Source organism: Littorina saxatilis, linkage group LG3 (genome assembly GCF_037325665.1).
Source record: "Littorina saxatilis isolate snail1 linkage group LG3, US_GU_Lsax_2.0, whole genome shotgun sequence".
In the NCBI taxonomy this organism is placed as follows: Eukaryota; Metazoa; Mollusca; class Gastropoda; order Littorinimorpha; family Littorinidae; genus Littorina; species Littorina saxatilis.
Genome location: NC_090247.1, coordinates 25,965,019 through 25,983,837, shown reverse-complemented (window position 1 = coordinate 25,983,837; position 18,819 = coordinate 25,965,019). Strand labels below are relative to the sequence as shown.

The following is an 18,819-nucleotide window of genomic DNA, read 5'->3' as shown; positions in this document are numbered from 1 at the left end:
CAGTTACAAAAAATGCCATTAAACTTGTTTTCTGAGATCATCATACACACTTACCTTTTCCTTGATATGCCCCTTAGCAAGTACAACCAATCGATCCGCAATGCCCTTGTCAGCTGACCTATATACACGCTGTACAGAAACCAAGTCAAGTGTTCTGAAGAATTTCCATGACAAGGTAATTCAAAGAACTCTTAACCTTGCAATAAATGTCTCGAGTGCAGAGGTCAAGGGCATTGCACAAAACGGTGTCAGTCAATTCTGTCAAGGGGCGAATAGGTTAGATATAGGTAGGTGTTTACTCAATAAATATTCTTGCTAAACTGCCAAAGAGACTTTGTATTGTACAATGTGCACGATAATCTTTTTATTATTCATGAAGCCTACCCCACCCCGCCCCGCAGCCCTGTTCTCTAGCCCCATATAAATGTGAACAGCGCAAATGTGACAATTACATAATGTAAATGTAATATAAACTCGATGAAATCAGACCGAAGGTCGAGCTATTGGCACAATAATCAGAACAAGTGCATATCATTTAGCAAATGTTTGGCCGTGTTCATGTGTGTGTGTGTGGGTGTGTGTGTGTGTGTGTGTGTGTGTGTGTGTGTGTGTGTGTGTGTTTGTGTGTGTATGTATATGTGTGTATGTGTGTGTGTGTGTGTGTATGTGAGTGTGTGTGTGTGTGTGTGTGTGTGTGTGCGTGTGTGTGTCCACATTCCGGTGTGTATTTGCGTCTCCATAATCAGAATCTATTATTTCTATGTGCCATGCATGAAAGCATCACTCAGTGTATTTGAATACAGGCTGCGTGTTCGCGCGAACAAGCGCACATGTGAATGCAAAGGACAACCGGTTACTACCAATCAAGCACAATCGCTAATACTTTACATGTATATTTGGGGAACCAATTTATTTACAGTTTGTAATTTTAGTTACATTTTAAACATGAAAAGCTCTATAGACAGCACATTTCAAGAAACACACGATGCTTGTATCAAGGAGCGAAAAAGTTAAAAGTTGCCCTTGGATATTGAGTTAAAAAAACCGTTATGCGCTGCACCTTTTATCTAGCCGCATGTGATATTATGCATGCTACGATGTGAATTTATTGTAAACCTTTCCAGTCAAGTGTCACTGAACGTTTGTACTGGCTGGTTATGTAGCACATTTTGCACTTATCTACAACTTTCAACTAGCATGAGTAGTTGTGCAATGATTGCTTGCATGAGCTCTGGAAAACTATAAGTCAAGTAAGGAGTACTAGTAAATGAGAATGTGTGCACACCAACCTGAAAAAGAAAAACAGTAATGTGTATTAGCCGTTGTTTCCCGCTATACAGACACACACATCAAGTTATTTTACCAACATTCACCTCAGGATTACATCAAAACATGCATATACAAGCGCCAATCCTTATGAACTTTATCCAGTTATTTAGTTGTATTATTGTTAATTAAAAATGCAAACAAAAGTGCACAACTAAAACAAGTGTTTAAACAAGTGTTGTATAGAAATACATAGAGATTGTTTACATCTATAGACAAACCAACTATTTCTACGTACACTTTTAACACCATGATTATATGTGGCCTCTCAGAACTTTTGTCAGTTATGTCTAATGGGTGCATGCAATCTTCTTTGGCAAATTTACTATGCACCAAACTCTCGAGAAAAAAAACCACCTGATTTTTCCTTTTTAACCCACCAGAATGAATCAAGTACGTTATCATCAAGGAAAGCCATGCCAAGCTTTTTTCAACGTGTGTAATTTGTGAAGCTTTATAACTTTGGTGGGCCACCCCTTGGTTGATCTTTCACCTGCGAAATGTACACGTCTTCTTCTTCAGCAAAGTCACTGCACTGATGAAGCATCTTGATCACACACACACACACATACACAAACACTTAAACACACACACAAACACACACACACACACTCACAGACACAGACACACGCACACACACTCAAACACAGACACACACACACACACACTCACACACACACAAAGAAGATGCTTCACATATCAATATGAAATATGCTAACAAAAATCCAAGTAACTTATTTTTAGGAGACGAAGTTCAAGATCGTCTTGGCAAATTTGTTACGGATTGTTTTAGCATTGTATAATGCATTATTTGTTGTTTGTTGTGTCAATAACTTTACTGGTTCATGACAGTAAACATTATTCTATATTCTATTCTATAACATTATTCTATTCTATTCTATTCTACACACACACACACACAAACCACCACCAAAAAATGGTAAAGCCTTAAAAACAATGTTTCTTCTGGAGTTAACCTTTTTCTGGATCATCGGTTATTGTATTATCTTCACGAGGGATTTAGAGTCTTGCTCTAAACAGTCACATCACACTGCACTGACGAAGCTTCTTAATAGAACGTTTGGCCAGCCCTTCTTGGAAGTTTTCTCCCAGTGACCCTGAAGCCCTCTGCAGCTCCTGCAGCTGTTCTTCGTTGAGGTCTGCAGTGCCTCGAGCCAGCATCCTCTTCAGGTCCTCTTCCACCATCCGCTGTTCTGCAACCTCGTCCATAGAAAAGACAGGATCTGCCGAAGACGCGCTTTGTTCGGTAGATTCTTCTTGAGTATTCGCTTCTCTCTCGTAGACAAACGTTCCAGGATCTTTCAGGGCTGCTCCACCTTCTGTAGATTCTTGTAGGATTTTGTCTTCGAGGTGCACATTCTCTATGGATTCTCTGGCATTCCTTGTCCCTTCATCTTCTGTTGCATACGTGGTTTCGATGGGAAAAGCTCGTGGTGGTTTTGGTGGGGGAGTGTCAGTAAACGTTATAGCTGCAGTCGATGAAGTCAGGTCTAAGCTTTTAGCTGCAGCCTGCACATTTGTGGCTCCTTCGGGTTTGGGTTTCAGCTTTGGTTTGGGTTTCAGCTTGGGTTTGGGTTTCAGCTTGGGTTTTGATTTTGTCCGTCTTCGTTTCATCACCTCTGCTGCTCTCAGCACAGTCATGGCCACGTTCAACATGTTTGTCAGTTTGTGTTTGAAAAAGCCATCGTTTTCCTTAACTAACTGGTGCACCATGGACATCAGTTGATCTACTTGGTCCCTCTTCTTCTCTTCACTCAGCTCTTCTCTGTTGTCGAAGAGGATGTAACGGTTGCTGGCCTGCGTCATGACATTTTTCAGATCTCTGCAACTTTTGAGCTGTGGGAAGACAGAAAATAATGTCTCTGTTTGCAATATCATTTAAGTCAAATGGAAGAAATTTCAACCACAGTAATTTGGTTTAACCCACAGTGAACAACCTTAAACATCAATATAAAATTAGGAAGCTAAAACCAAACGTAGCAATGCCTCAGTGGTCGCAAAAAGAAATGCAGGACAAGACATCATTTGGTTAATCACCAGGAAACGTATTTGAGTCACCTAACTGACAAACAACAACAACTACTAAGACGACCACGGCAACAGCAAGAACTAAAACTAACACAATAAAAGCAACACCTACAGCAACTAGACTATAAACCAAAGGCAACGTAACTTCCGGATTTGTTTGTTAATTCAGTACAGAATTCGCAGTTTGTTTATTGATACATATATTTGCGCTAAAACCAGGTATTTTATTTTTGGACCAAGTCTCGACAATGTCTTACCGAACACTTTATTCAAAATATTTCTTTTAACTCACCTGGTCCTCAAAACAGATATTTGCTTTTTCAAGCAGGTCTCTCCTGACCATGACGACAATCAGATGTGACGTCATTTTATCTCCAAACATGTCCTTCAGAGCCTCAAAAACCTGTGGGAAAATGCGATAGTTTTAGCTCTCTTCGGTTCAGTGTGTTACGGCAATAACTGCATTTATTTTAATGTATTTTTCTTCAAAATACGCTCGATTTACGTGCCAGCATGTTTATCTTTAGATTGCTATGCTTTAATTGCGCACTTGTTAATGCCGCCAACGGCTCATTCGAAAACGAAAGAAACAAACATAAATACATGTGTAATTACAATTGGATATCAACAGAACCTGCAATAAATCTATTCCAAAACGTGACAGTTAAATTGACTCAAAGTCTGAAATAAACCCAGTAACAAACATTTTTGCTGGTTTGATACTGTTTTCAACTCAAGCAGGGACGTGACATTTAGCACAAAAAAAGGGGGGGGGTAAAGAAATGCCTTCACACTTACAGATTTTACACACAAACACTTTGCATAGGTTTTTTTTTGAGAAAATGATAAAAGGCCAGATCAAAGGTGTTTTCATGTCAAATGGATATATACGAGATAGACCCCTTACTCTTGGCAGGATGCTTGACAACTTATCATTTTATTTTAAAGCGTGGAGCGAAAGATAAGGCATTTTTATCCCGTCAACACCGAAAACAAGAGGCCACCTAAAGTGACCAAACCAAGCGTAAATATTGAGTGTTTGTACATCTGTGCCTTATTTAAAGGAGCCATTATTATGGCGTATCATCAGCAAATGCTGGACTAGAGTTCAGTCTGGGAAAAAGCACAGGTGTCACAAAGGTGATTTGTTTCTTCTTCTTGGGCACTTCTTTTTGACACCTTTCATGAGTGTTTATCGAAAAGAATTATAAACTGGTTACTAACTTGAAATTCTTCTTCAGTGAAGCGCCTGTCGCACGACAGACAGAGAATGACGGCGTGAGGACCCGGATGCATGGCCAGCAGTGACCTTGTGATCCTGACTGCGATGAGGTCATTTTCCAGTTCTGTGTCGCACAGACCTGGGGTATCCATCACCTGTACAAAGGTGAGGGGTTTCTGGGTTTATATACATACATAAATTTAAATTAAAAGGGAATCTATCAAAAACATAATGTCCATTATCTGAGATAAAATGTTATATACTTTGTGGTTTTAGGTAAATAAATAAGTTAATAAATGAAAGCCTAAATTAATAAATCAATCAGAGTTTAACCCGCTACAAACGTTTGATGTTTTGAAAGAACTGCATACAAGAGGCTTATAAGTCCAGAAAACTAAACTGCTCCATCGCTGTATTTCATCTATTGCTTCAAGCAAATTCATGAATACATACATAATTATGCCCCATCGTTCTAACAGCAAAAGACATAAATACACATTTCCCATCTTCATTTTTCATTAACATAACCGGAAGAATCGTGAAAGGAACTGAAAGGAGCTCAAAGGAATAATCACAGTGTTTGAGGTTCACCTGAATGTCAATGTCCCCCATCGTTACAGATTGCAAATCTCCTTCTCGTGTGCCTGAGTTCATTCCGAAATGTTCTTCAAAAGCTGGACGTCCCAGGATGCTGTTTCCGGTGCTGCTTTTGCCATTTCCGGTTTTCCCAATGAGCATCAGACGGCACTGGCCATCGTTGAAAAGTGCAGGCTGCAAAACTACAGACACACACACACACACACACACACACACACACACACACACACACACACACACACACACACACACACACACACACACACACACACACACACACACACACACACAGAGTTTGATAAGTAAACAAAAATGCAAGACAAAAATAAATTGTTCCTTTGCTTTTTATTTTCTTGTTTGTCTATTGCAATTCCTTTTCATACGTCTAATGTTGAATTATGAACTTTTCAATAACCAATGGTTTTGCTTGTTCTTGGTAAACTCACACATGAATTCAAAGTGTTATTAGCATGGAATATTATGGATATTTAATGCGTGAAGTCGAGAAATGCGAAAGAGGCGGTTCTTCCTACCTGTTTGTGATGTTTGTGTTGCCATTCTGAAGACTCACAGCTGAAATAAAACAAATATTTTGTTCAGTTTTAGTGACATTGATCCTGTTGTTCCTGTTGTCCCGGCCTATCCCAGTCTAGCAGAATAAGGTTTGTTTTATTGTCAAATATAATCCGCATTTGATTTACGATCAGATCAGCTTGTCAAATACTAACTTCCGATAATAAATTCATCACTAATCACTGAAATGGCCAAACATGAGAACAACGTACAAATATCATGAAATGGTAAATCATGTTAATGTCATCTGCATGATGTTGAAATACGGTCTAAATAAAATGATTGCGTTCGGAGAGTAAACGTTGGAATGCAGTTAATTCGCATTTGAATCGTTAAACAACGATACCCTATGGCTGTATATGAAGAATTGAACTGGGTTATACACACAAGTGAAAACATAAATCCGGCTGAGCAATTAGTTGCAAAATAGATTTTAAGCAAAAACCTATTTAACGCTCCTGAGGAAAAGGCTAAAACCACATATAAATCTTACCTTTTCAGTACAGCTTAAGGCAACGGCACAGTTTTGCATTTCAATGGTTTCGGTACAGTGAACAGTTCAGCCGATTTACCTTAAAAACGTCACCGCATTTTCTCAGAAAGAAAACCTGTTCCGGAGAAATATTGATCCTTTTCAAGCACATAGATCGATACGCCCCTCTCCGAAGTAAATGCCAACATTCTCTTTCTAACTTAGGAATAGCAAGTCCAATACAATGTGGACTGAAAACGCCGTGACAGTCGACAGTTGGCTTGGTCGAAAAGGCCTAAGCTGACCCAATAAATATTATGGTAAAACCCATGCGTTTTTGTGTTGCAAATAGACTTGCGCTGAATAGCGACAGCAAGGGGTAAATTCTCAGCACTTAAAAAGACCCTGCATTATTCGTGCACAGGCTATATAATCAGTCAACCGAACCCATGTAGTGGCAGTCAAGTTTCAAGCAACTCTCAGTAACAACTGCAAAATAAATCCATTGCTATGTTTCACTCTAAGCCACACAAATTGCAATGACATGTTCGGCAAGACGGATCCAAAAGATACAGCTACATATTGTGTGACGATAGTCAACAAAATTTGCAAGAGCTCTGCTCGTTTGTTTGTGGGATTTTTCTTTCTTTCCGTCCCTTTTATTATTCTATTCCCCCTCTCTTTCTTTGTCTGTTTGCTTGTTCTTGTACAACGAACACAAAGTGCATTACTGTCTACACACACTTTCCACACAGTTGACCTTTTTCCCTCTTTTTTGTCTGAGTTTATGCAGCGAAGGCTTGATGTAAAAATGAGTTGAAGTACTGTCTGTCCGTGTCCGTTCTTTGTTTGTGTATCTGTCTCACTCTCTCTCTCTCTCTCTCTCTCTCTCTCTCTCTCTCTCTCTCTCTCTCTCTCTCTCTCTCTCGCTCTCTCTCTCTCTCTCGCTCTCTCTCTCTCTCTCTTTCTCTCTCTCTCTCTCTCTCTCTCTCTCTCTCTCTCTCTCTCTCTCTCTCTCTCTCTCTCTCGTGTCATGGCGATACAGAAGACCATGCGGAAGTTGAACAAAGCAGATCCATGTTTATTTTGGAAAATGTTCGACACACAGATCGAGCCTATATTGACATATGCAGCAGAAGTGTGGGGTTTAGATGAAGCTCAGTCAATAGAAAAGGTCCACACCTTTGCAATAAAACGCTTTTTAAATGTGCCATTACATTTTTCGAACAAAATGGTTTATGGAGAAACTGGTGGCTACCCGCTGTTTATTAGAACAACAGTGAAGTGTATAAAGTATTGGATTAAGTTGACCAGGTTGCCCATGACACGTCTTAGCAGGCAGGCTTACGAAATGTTATTGGCACAGTCTGAGGCAGGTAGAGAGAATTGGACAACAAAGGTGAAGAAAGTATTGGTTGAGAAGGAATTTGGCTTCGTATGGTTAAGTCAAGGAGTCGGAATGGAGAGGCATTTTTTAAGACAATTTAAGGACAGGCTTCTTTGTTGTTATAAACAGAATTGGCATTCTGAAATAGAAGAAAATGTGAAGTATAAGTGGTTTTATTCCTTCAAATATGCATTTCAAGCAGAGAAATATTTGTGCATTACGGATAGATGGAGAAGGGATAATTTTGCAAGATTCAGGCTGAGGACATGTGGTTTATATAGCAATAAACAGTGGTTTGTAATTGATGAACAAGTACAAAATTGTTTATGTCCATTGTGTACAGAGGAACCAGAAGATGAAGTCCACTTCCTCTTCAAGTGTAAATGTTATGCGAGTTTGAGACAAAAGTTTGCATTTTTTTAATGTGCGTCCCCTCAGCCCGACATGAACACTGTGTTTCGACTGCTGGCATCGAGTGATTTGAGAGTGATGAGATCACTTGCATGTTTTATTGCCATGGCTTTGGATATAAGGAAGAAAAAAATGGAAGAAAGAGAATGTACATTGTAGAGTATTAAGTAAGCAACAGATGGGTGGTCTGTTCCCATAACATTCTTAATGTTTTAAGTTTTAATGATGTGTTTGATGCTTTTAGACTTTTTTACGAGTTTTAATACATTATTGGATGATGATTATGCAACTGGGAGGAAGAATCCGTGTGTGAGCGCGAGTGCGGACGCGCTTCAATGCGTGTGCGTTTGTGTGTGTGGCAGAGAGAGACAGGGAGAGAGAGAGAGAGAGTGTATGTGTGTGTGTGTGTGTCTGTGTGTGTGTGTGTGTGTGTGTGGATGTGTTTGCATAGATGGTTATGTGTACTCCTTTTGTAAATAATATCCCCTTGTCTAAAGGGCTTTTAAAGCTGAGGACAATACACTCTAAATGCGTCACGCATCCAAGCGTCTCTCTCTCTCTCTCTCTCTCTCTCTCTCTCTCTCCCTCTCCCTCCCCGCCCCTGCGGGTTGGAGTGTCATGCCCGAGGTCTCGGTCGGTGCAGGTAGGAAAACGGTGACAGCGGAGAAAAAAAATCGACAGACAGCCGTGTACGTGCGTGTTTGTGGAAAAAACAACCTTATCGACAGACAGTGTGTTGTGTGTTCGTAATTGTACAAGGGGGTGCGGGGGGAGGGGGGCAAAGCGGGTGAAAAGAGGGGAGTAAGGCAGTATAGAGAGAGAGGGGGGGAGGGTGGTGTCTTTTTCAACGGTTGATATCCCACAAAGCTAGGTATACCCGATCTCGCGCACTCAACCCCTGTGCAGCAGGCTGAGTGTCGAGGTCTCTGCACAACTTGTCTGGTGACTCGACTTAGCTCCCGGGTGTGTTACCACCGCGCCATAGGGGATCCAGGCAGATGCATAGCTGTGAAAGCCTGTGCAGACTCGCGCGGTTGCGTACATGTATGTGTCCTACTGACCTTATTCAGCTGTGCTCATTTTTCGGAATTAGCTTTTCGAGAAACGGAGATTGCAGTAATGTATGAACTGGGTGAGTAGCATTTTGTGTGGTGGTGATTTTAGAATACTTAATTGCGTGTAAGAAATTGTGTGATGATTCAGGTGTGCATATTGGATAGGAAAATGCCTTGTGGCATCTGCACTTTTAATCCGAGGTAAGGATACCACAACGATTATTTGTTCGTGAAATGTTTGTTGCTGAACTAAGTTGCTACACATTGTGTCTACATAACATAGTCTAACACCAAGTTGTCTTCTCTTTTTTTCACCAGCACAGCCATTTGAAATGGACACTCCAACAGGTAAGTTGCGCTCAAATACTTATTTTTTTCTATACTTTGGAATGATGCAATATAGAAAAATTGTTTTTGTACTTTGTTTGTTCTTTTTTTTGACGGGGGTCGATTATTTTTTTTCAAAGTCAGGTTTACTCAGGGAGTACATCATTTTAATAGATACGACACTCGGTCATAAATTATTGTTGATGTGATCTGGTGACATAAATATTTTTTTTATGAGAGATCAGCAGGAATAGTAATTGCCGTAATAACTTTACATGTATATAAATAGGTGATACATAAGTCGGTTTTTTGTTGTTGTAAACAGACATACTTGTACATAGGCCCCTTCTGCGGTCATAGTGAGCTGCTTGGCAAAAATACCGGAACATGTGTTCGTAACTCCTGCAGGCACAGTCCTGGAACCAAGCCTGTTTGAAGATGGTCAGTGTCGTATCATACTGATCGGGAAAACCGGACATGGCAAAAGCAGCACTGGAAACACAATTCTGGGACGACTGGCGTTCAAAACCCAAGTTGGAATCAACTCGGGCACTAAGGAAGGAGATTTACAATCCACGACGATGGGAGAAATTGAAATTCAGGTAAATTAGTGATCTTTTAAGGTATCAGTCAGTAAGCTTACCGAGCGTATAGATATCAGTCTTGAAATAGTTATCTATTCGAGCAGTACGACCTTTCTAACCAGCAGATCATCCCATGCATAAGCAACGGTGATGAGAAGGATATGAGGGTTGTGATAATAGGACGTAGCTCTGAGCAAGCAAAGTACTTAAAGGTACAATCCTTCTCTTGAAAACTTCGGTTGACCATCTCAAATCTGGATATATAGGCTTTGACGTGTGATAAGACCATCCCTCCACTTGGGAATGCCAAAAATCAACACCATGACTGCTCTTTTAGTGGTGTGTTAAATGTTTTATTAATGAATTGAATTTTTTTTTTAAATCCATACAATTCACGAAAAACGTGTACATGTGCACAGAGAGCACCGAAGCTATTCATGTTTGTTATGTGCCCAAGTGGAAAGATAATTTATAGTCTTATCCCACGTAAAAGCTGTGGGAGATCTAGTTTGGCAAGGTTGGCGAGTCGAACAGTTTACACGAGAAGGGGATACATGCATTTTAACATTATTTTAGCTTTTGAAATTTCATGAAAGCTTGTCATTAAGCTTACATTTTCTATCTACCCCTCTGTATACACAGGTGATGGACACCCCTGGACTTCACGACACAGAGGTGAAAAATGACGTCATTTCGCAGAGAATCACACTATCGTTGATGGCCATGCATCCGGGTCCCCACGCCATCATCCTCTGTCTGTCATGTGACCAAAGGTTCACACAAGACGAATTAAAGGTGAGAAAAATTACATAACATATCTACCAGCAAAAAACCATAAATAAATAAGAATAACAGTTACGTACACACAGGAGAGCCACAATAATACATAGATAAAATAATAATAATAATAAATGAGCATTTATATAGCGCAACATCATAACTTTACAATTATGCTCTTTGCGCTTGACACATTTAAAATTCAAACACAGTTATACAAGCATTTACATCTACATTCATAGTCAGCAACGCTTGATTAAAAGCATACACCATCAAACATACATTACAACAGATTCTTCCACTAATTAAGTAATAACAAGTCGCGTAAGGCGAAAATACAATATTTAGTCAAGTAGCTGTCGAACTCACAGAATGAAACTGAACGCAACGCAACGCAGCAAGACCGTATACTCGTAGCATCGTCACTCCACCGCCCGTGGCAAAGGCAGTGCACGTGGAATTGACAAGAAGAGCGGGGTATTCGTTGCGCTAAGAAGGATAGCACGCTTTTCTGTACCTTTCTTCGTTTTAACTTTCTGAGCGTGTTTTTAATCCAAACATATCATATCTATATATTTTTGGAATCAGGAACCGACAAGGAATAAGATGAAAGTGTTTTTGAATTGATTTCGAAAAAAAAAATTTGATAATAATTTTTATATATTTAATTTTCAGAGCTTGTTTTTAATCCGAATATAACATATTTATATGTTTTTGGAATCAGCAAATGATGGAGAATACGATAAACGTAAATTTGGATCGTTTTATAAATTTTTATTTTTTTTTACAATTTTCCGATTTTTAATGACCAAAGTCATTAATTAATTTTTAAGCCACCAAGCTGAAATGCAATACCGAACCCCGGGCTTCGTCGAAGATTACTTGACCAAAATTTGAACCAATTTGGTTGAAAAATGAGGGCGTGACAGTGCCGCCTCAACTTTCACGAAAAGCCGGATATGACGTCATCAAAGACATTTATCAAAAAAATGAAAAAAACGTTCGGGGATTTCATACCCAGGAACTCTCATGTCAAATTTCATAAAGATCGGTCCAGTAGTTTAGTCTGAATCGCTCTACACACACACACAGACACACACACAGACACACACACAGACACACGCACATACACCACGACCCTCGTTTCGATTCCCCCTCGATGTTAAAATATTTAGTCAAAACTTGACTAAATATAAAAACATGAATAAAATAGGTAGTAAAAAACAAGGAAATACCAGCTGAATACTCTTGATCAAACAGAACATGTTATTAATACTGAAAAACAGCCCTAAATGTGTATACACATTATCACTAAAACAACAAATACACTACATGTAGCCTACTGATGGACTGAGAAAACAAAATCAGGGGTTGTATTTCTTGAAGAGGTGCGTTTTAAGTGCTCGTTTGAATGCTTGGGGTGACTGAGAGTGGCGGATGTGAAAGGGGAGAGAATTCCATTGTGTGGGTGCGCAGAAAGTAAAAGTGCGTTGTCCGTATGTTTTGGTTTTGGTGTGTGGAATGGTGAGGATGCGACAGTCAGAAGAGGCACGGAGTTGTCTTGCTGGAGAATAGACGGTGAGGAGTTCAGAGAAGTAAGCAGGAGACGAGCCAGAAAAGAAGTTAAAGCAGAGGGTGGACAGTTTGTAGTCAATGCGGGCTTGAATAGGTAACCAGTGCAGTGTGTGAAGAAGTGGTGTTGCGTGATCTCGTTTTCGTGCTTTCAGAATGAGGCGTGCTGCCGAGTTTTGGACTTTTTGTAGTTTATGCAGGAGGTACAGAGGACAGCCAGAGAGAAGAGAGTTGCAGTAGTCAAGTTTAGAAAGAACAAAGGCACAGACAAGAGTGTTAGTTGTTTGAGAGGAGAGTGTGTGGCGAATGGTGCTGATCTTACGAAGCTCAAAATAAGCTGCTCTACAGACTAAAGATAAAATGGGATAGGGAGCAGTAAGCGTGAGACGATATGCACTTTCTATGATTCCTATTTCTATAAATTAGTGTACAAAAGCCTTGTATAAATACTGTTTTGTTGTTCAGAATCCATGATTTTGCGACATTCTTGTGTTTTTACAATTCTCTCACCAGTTCAGGGTCTTGCTTTGCAAAAATGTTTAACAATTGCGTGGATTAAGGTTAGGAGTAACAATTCGTTTAGTCTGATCGTCAATCTATGTGTCGTTTTGCTGGGTGGTCCCACACTCTGTTTAATAACGAATAAATGCATCAGAACAGACGGTTGTGAGAAAACAATCGGATGTGCTCTGTAGTTTTTGAGAACAGCGGTTATTTGGAATAAATCAATATGTGTTATTCTAGACGATTGACAGTTCGAGGATTTGTATGTGCAGGTCTACGAAGCCTTGAAGGACATCTTCGGAGAGAACATGACGAAATACCTTATAGTTGTCATGACCAGGAGAGACGCACTTGAAGCCAAGAAGCAGTGCTTTGAAAACCAGGTATAGACATTCACTGTTTTGAGGGTTATCTTAGCAGAACAACTGTGGGCAGTAGGAAGTGTGATTGCTTACTGTTTTTGGTGAATAGAACTAGCCTGGGTTGTAACTAATGTGAGTGCTTACTGTTTTTGGTGAATAGAACTAGCCTGGGTTGTAACTAATGTGAGTGCTCATTGTTTGCTTTCAAGACCGCTCATAATTTCCTGCTCAAGAGGTTAAATTATTTCCAAAACTTGGTGCCATACATACTCAATCAATCAATCAATGACGCTTATATCGCGCATATTCCGTGGGTACAGTTCTAGGCGCTCTGCAGTGATGCCGTGTGAGATGAAATTTTATACGGCCAGTAGATTGCAGCCATTTCGGCGCATATTTACCTTTCACGGCCTATTATTCCAAGTCACACGGGTATAGGTAGACAATTATTAACTGTGCCTAAGCAATTTTTGCCAGGAAAGACCCTTTTGTCAATCGTGGGATCTTTAACGTGCACACCCAATGTAGTGTACACGGGGGGGAGGTTCGGACACCGAAGAGAGTCTGCACACAAAGTTGACTCTGTGAAATAAATTTCCGCCGAACCTGGGATCGAACTCACGCTGACAGCGGCCAACTGAATACAAATCCAGCGCGCTACCAACTGAGCTATATCCCCGCCCCATACATACTGACATGCGTACAGAGTTCTTCTATGTCTGGGTTGCGATTGACATTATTAATTTCACAGATCTTATAATCCGTGTTCATAAAGTTTTTGTATTGATTGATTCAATGAGTCATTAAGTGATGGATTGCTTTTTTGTATTGATTGGTTGATTGATTGATTAATGGATTGGTCGATGTATCGAGTGATTGATTGATTCATGCATTCATTCATTCATACATTCATGCATTCATTCATTCATACATTCATTCATTCATTCATTAATACATTGGTTCATGCATTCATTAATTGCATTCAATTCATTCTTCCATTCATTCACCCATCAGCAAATTCACTTATCCATCCATTCATTTGTGTTTGCTATCCAGCTCGCACGCTGCACAGAGCTGAGGAAGGTTCTGGAAGAAGCAGGGAACCGCTATGTCCTCTTCGACAACAGAGAGACTTTGAGCAAAGATACGAAGAGGGAACAAGTGGAACAGCTGTTGGCCAAAGTACAAGAGGTCGTCGTTCTGAACGCAGGCGATTATTTCAAACACAACCTCACTTGCATGCTGAACGAGTCCATGATCAGGATGACAAAAGCAGCAGCTGATACCAAAACTGGCCAAGAAAACGTGTATAATCACCTTGACCACCACGCTGGCCAGCCATCCAAGCCACAACCGAAAGCAAGAGACTTTGGTGCGAAGGGAGAATCAAGAAATAAACCGACTTTGCCAGAATGGGAAGGAAGCACGGATACTCAGACAAGCACCTTGCCGCAGAGCGTCATGGTTTTGAAGGAGAAGAAGCAGGTCGCAGAGAGGAGGGCGCAGTTCGAATCAAAAGCCCAGTCACCAGAACCTACGCGAGAAGAAATCTCCTCAAAATTCCAACGAAAACCTCGCGAAGACGCTGCTAAGAGCCACCGTGCTCCTCTAGGTGCTGCAAGAAGACCAGGGCTATCGTCTCAGGCGAAGAATAGAGATACACCGGTCGAAGGATTTCCAGAGACAGGAGACGGAAGAGAGCCGGAACGGCAAGGCCGAGAGAGCCCGGCAGGCGGCCAACTACCGGAGCAAACAAGGCCGCAAGGCAGACCCCAAAGAAAACCTCTCGGAACTCCAGTCGGCCAAGATGAATCACCAGGCCTCCAGGCTATTTCTGAAGATTCCAGATCGCCTCCAGAGAAGCCTCCAAGACCTCACCTCAGATCACCACCTGGACAGAAAAACGACCTTGAGGACGTCTTCCAACGCTTCGGATTTTCTCCAGCTTCTCCCAAGGTTGAAGATGACGGCTACACCAGGATCGCGTATGAGGTTCCGGACAGGCCCAGGATGAGGTTCAGCCAGAAACAGCGGATGGTTGAAGAGCGTCTGAAGCACAAGATTGCCCGAGGTGGAGCTGACCTCAATCAGGAGCAGCAGAGAGAGCTGGAGAAGACCTCAAAATCCCTGGGGCAGAAGATCCGTGAGGGAATGGCCAAGTTCAAGGTCGAGAAGCTTGACAAGTGCAGCGTCATGTGATTTGGTTGATTTTTTGTGTGTGACATTGGTGAAGAAGAGTTTGTGTTATTTGACTGGAGAAGACATCAAGACCCCTGGGGCAAACGATCCGAGAGAGAATGATCAGGTGCAAGGTCGAAAACCTTGACAAGTGCAGCGTCATGTGATTTTTCTAGAGAAGACATCGATATGCACTGGGCAGAAAAATCGGTGATGGGGGGACTAAGTTTAAAGTGGAGAAGCCTTGTGATTGTGCTGAACACAATTTCAAGTCAGTTTGGTTGAGCAATTCCTTGAAATCTCGCTGAAGAAGACTTTACGCTAGAATACGCCAAGATCTTAAAGTGAAGGTGCCTGGGGAAATGCCAAGTGTCGAGAAACTCGATACGTCTATGTGAGTCGTGACATTGATAAAGAGAACGTTATGTTAATACGTGCACACAAAAAGAACGTAACTGCTTTGCTATAGAATCCCCAAGTTCTTTGGACAGACATTTTCTGAATGTCTCATTCCAAAAGGAACAGTCAGGTTCGTGGAACAGAGGATCTGACAAAAAGGTCAAGACGAATAAGCTTAACAACTTTGACTTGATCATTGGAGACATATCTAAAAAAAATAAAAAATAAAAAAACATCCCGTAGAACACCAAAGATTCGTATGGGCTTTAACAAAGGATAGGAGCAACCTTCCAGCTAAAAATACGCCTTATCTTTTCAACCTGCCCGTTGGCTTTTGTGAGCAGATTTTTTTGTGTCATTTGTTCAGTTAATTTTGTTAGTTTTCGTCAAAATGCGACAACAAAGCTCCAAAAATCTCTTCCTTTCACTTAAAGCAGCCAGACCATTTTAGTAGTTATGTAGGGAAGACTTATCTTGTGTTAAAGCCTGAACAGATCTGTGCTGATGTATCTTTTTCACGAGAAGAAATGTATCTTTTACCAAGACAATGCAGCGCACTGTGATTTTCAAAAGAGTACAAAATGTATTGGACAAAAGGCTGAAGTTTATGTGTACAGCATATAATTATATTTGTATACTCATTTTAACGATGTTCTTTTATATTACCAATTTGTAAACAAAAAAACATCATCAAAAATACTAGACAGTTTTGTTTTGTGTTTTGTCTGTTTTCATCGTTTGTATTAAGGCTGAATAATGTAATATATGTAAAGTCATACAACATGTCTCATTGTTAACGTTTGTGTGTGTGTATGTGTGTCTGCGTGCGTGTGTATTTTTCTCTCTGTGTGTGTGTATGTGTGTGTGTGTGTGTGTGTGTGTGTGTGTGTGTGTGTGTGTGTGTGTGTTTGTGTGTGTTTGTGTGTGTATGTGTGTGTTATCCATTAGCGTGAGATACATTATAGCCATGCGAAAAAAGAAGATAATACGGCTGGATGGGTGCAACTACATGTAATACATCTAAGGCATTTTAATTCTGTAATATAACCATGACATTTACATTCGTAGGTATGAAAAAACAAGTGATGGTTGAAGTGGTGTCTTCATAGCAAAATTACGACTTGACACATTTCCAGATAGCAAACAGTCAGTGTATTACATAACATACAGACGCAGTCAGTCATTTATGCGCAAAGGTATCATCAAAGGTAGTTAAACCAATTTTTTTTAAAGTAAACCCTATACGTACGAAAGAAAAAAGCATACAATTCAAAAGACTTCAAAGAGTACAAAACGACCATGCGACTTAACACAGCCGTGCAATATTTCTTTAAATATGTATGCAGAGCACCCATGCAATTTTGTTCAGGAAATTAATGCTTACACTGCAACATTTTTTTAAAATCGATTCTCGCTGACTAGGCACAAAGACAAATGAACTGGCTTAATGGCGTTTGTGGTTGTTTTGGGTTCGCCATGGTTACTTTTATCCTCTGCTCTATGGGTGGCGAGCTTAAATACCCCCTCAGATTGATTAGAGTGGCACACGGGTTTTTTTTTACACGCCTTGGCATTTCCCAAAAAGGCGGCTCGTCTGTGTTTTCATGAGAAAAAATGTGTGGCACAACACCACACAGCCCGGCCATTTTAAGTGGGGCATATCCACCTCATTTCATTCAATGATGTTTGTCTGTGATTGTTATCGTTATCATAACTTGAATAAGAAACCACATAAAAAGATGCTATTTTGAATTTATTACGAATTAAACTATATTCATTTTGGCCAAATCTGACCATTTATCCATCCGAAAAGTATGTATCAATCCTATGCAAGCCATGCAGCAGTGCCTTCAACAATGATTGCATTGTGTTCCTTGTCATTTACTGAATCTAAAAATATATAGGTATGATATGTTTTCTCTTAAAATGTCCTCAGAATTCAAGCAAATCGGTGTATGCAAATTAGGTCTTATATTGGTATGCTTCGCCGAGACCTGTCTCGGTTTAAGGAGTTCGACCTACCAGGTTTTAGTAGTCACGAAGATGATTGATCCTAGATTTTCGGCGTCGATCTTTTAGTTTCAGGCCGACAGACTGGTCAAATGCTTTTATATTGCTTAACGCGACTTGTTTGTTTAAGCAAGCATAACAATTCGGCAAATGGAACTTGTGTATGTATAACCAGAGATGAAACAGGTACGAGTACACTAAAATCTACAAAATTTATTTTAAAACAGTAATTAAGAGCTTAGAACTGAACTCTAAATAGAAACCCTCTTAAATGAAAAGAAAACAGAAAGGAATGACAAGAAAAAACTCGAAAGAAGAAGTTAAATAAATTCACAGGTGCAGATTTCGGACAGGTCCAAAAATAAGACGTTCTTAAAATATGAACGTTTGCTTGAGACAGATTTTCTCAAACAGTATAATTGTGAGGCACAACGAGGGAACTTTATGATCACTTTTGATAGCAATGACTTTGTCTCGTCTAGTATTGTTATAATTTCATTGCATTTGATCTCATGTTATTGTATTTCACTTTATTTTATCTACTTCACTTTTATCTTATTTAATAGTTGCAAGGACTCGCACTCACTCACACACAGACACACAGACACACACATACACACACGCGCGCGCGCGCATCCACGCACGCATCCACGCACGCATCCACGCACGCATCCACGCACGCATCCACGCACGCATTCACGACCGCAACAACACGCACTCACGAACTTATACATGAGCGAGAGAAAAAACACCCGACCGACCGTGATGTAAATGTTTTATTGTTTATTTGCAATAACCATGCACGTCTCTCTCCCTTCTTTCAACTGTTCATGCTTCATTGTGCAATTCTAAAGCAAGAAAAGGAGCAGTTCATTCAGAGGAGAGAAGAAAACAACATATGCACGAGAAAAGTAAACACATCATATTACCACCCTCACACACACACAAAGCAGATTAATATATATATGCACATGTACTCACATAAGCCACTTTGTTCTTTTCTTCTTTCTTTGT

At 40.3% G+C, this 18,819-nt stretch overlaps 2 protein-coding genes and 1 long non-coding RNA gene across 5 annotated transcripts in view; 1 reads left to right on the top strand and 2 right to left on the bottom strand.

The window, feature by feature from the left end:
* LOC138961988 (uncharacterized) overlaps positions 1–1,922 on the bottom strand; it is a 125,629-nt gene extending 123,707 nt beyond the window's left edge. The window contains exon 1 of the long non-coding RNA XR_011454368.1: positions 946–1,922. This is a non-coding gene — a long non-coding RNA (uncharacterized lncRNA). The remainder of the gene's footprint in view (positions 1–945) is intronic.
* A 55-nt stretch (positions 1,923–1,977) lies between these two features.
* Positions 1,978–6,717, bottom strand: LOC138961977 (GTPase IMAP family member 4-like). 2 transcript variants are annotated; one of them, XM_070333662.1, is made up of 6 exons: positions 6,261–6,717; positions 5,728–5,767; positions 5,189–5,376; positions 4,600–4,752; positions 3,668–3,778; positions 1,978–3,183 (listed from the first exon to the last, which is right to left on the bottom strand). In XM_070333662.1, the coding sequence occupies exons 2-6, from the start codon at positions 5,750–5,752 to the stop codon at positions 2,368–2,370; spliced, it is 1,293 nt and encodes a 430-aa protein (XP_070189763.1). In that variant the 5' UTR covers positions 5,753–5,767; positions 6,261–6,717; the 3' UTR covers positions 1,978–2,367. The 2 variants fall into 2 exon arrangements, with proteins under 2 accessions (XP_070189763.1, XP_070189764.1); XM_070333663.1 differs by having other exon boundaries at positions 6,340–6,717.
* A 2,200-nt stretch (positions 6,718–8,917) lies between these two features.
* LOC138961976 (uncharacterized) lies at positions 8,918–16,494 on the top strand. Of its 2 annotated transcripts, none has more exons than XM_070333660.1 (6): positions 8,918–9,169; positions 9,411–9,440; positions 9,828–10,021; positions 10,646–10,798; positions 13,129–13,239; positions 14,275–16,494. In XM_070333660.1, exons 1-6 carry the CDS (start codon positions 9,157–9,159, stop codon positions 15,415–15,417), a joined length of 1,644 nt encoding a protein of 547 aa, XP_070189761.1. In that variant the 5' UTR covers positions 8,918–9,156; the 3' UTR covers positions 15,418–16,494. The 2 variants fall into 2 exon arrangements, with proteins under 2 accessions (XP_070189761.1, XP_070189762.1); XM_070333661.1 differs by having other exon boundaries at positions 9,166–9,293.
* The last annotated feature ends 2,325 nt before the right edge of the window (positions 16,495–18,819 follow it).

Bases quoted from the DNA above. Each gene is read 5' to 3' on its own strand.
- LOC138961977 (XM_070333662.1), bottom strand. From the start codon at position 5,752: ATGGCAACACAAACATCACAAACAG. The intron at 5,377-5,727 runs GTAGGAAGAACC...GTGTGTCTGTAG, and splicing joins AACACAAACATCACAAACAG to TTTTGCAGCCTGCACTTTTC. The intron at 3,779-4,599 runs GTTAGTAACCAG...ATTTTCCCACAG, and splicing joins TCACTGAAGAAGAATTTCAA to GTTTTTGAGGCTCTGAAGGA.
- LOC138961976 (XM_070333660.1), top strand. The intron at 10,022-10,645 runs GTAAATTAGTGA...CTGTATACACAG, and splicing joins TGGGAGAAATTGAAATTCAG to GTGATGGACACCCCTGGACT. The intron at 10,799-13,128 runs GTGAGAAAAATT...TTGTATGTGCAG, and splicing joins TCACACAAGACGAATTAAAG to GTCTACGAAGCCTTGAAGGA.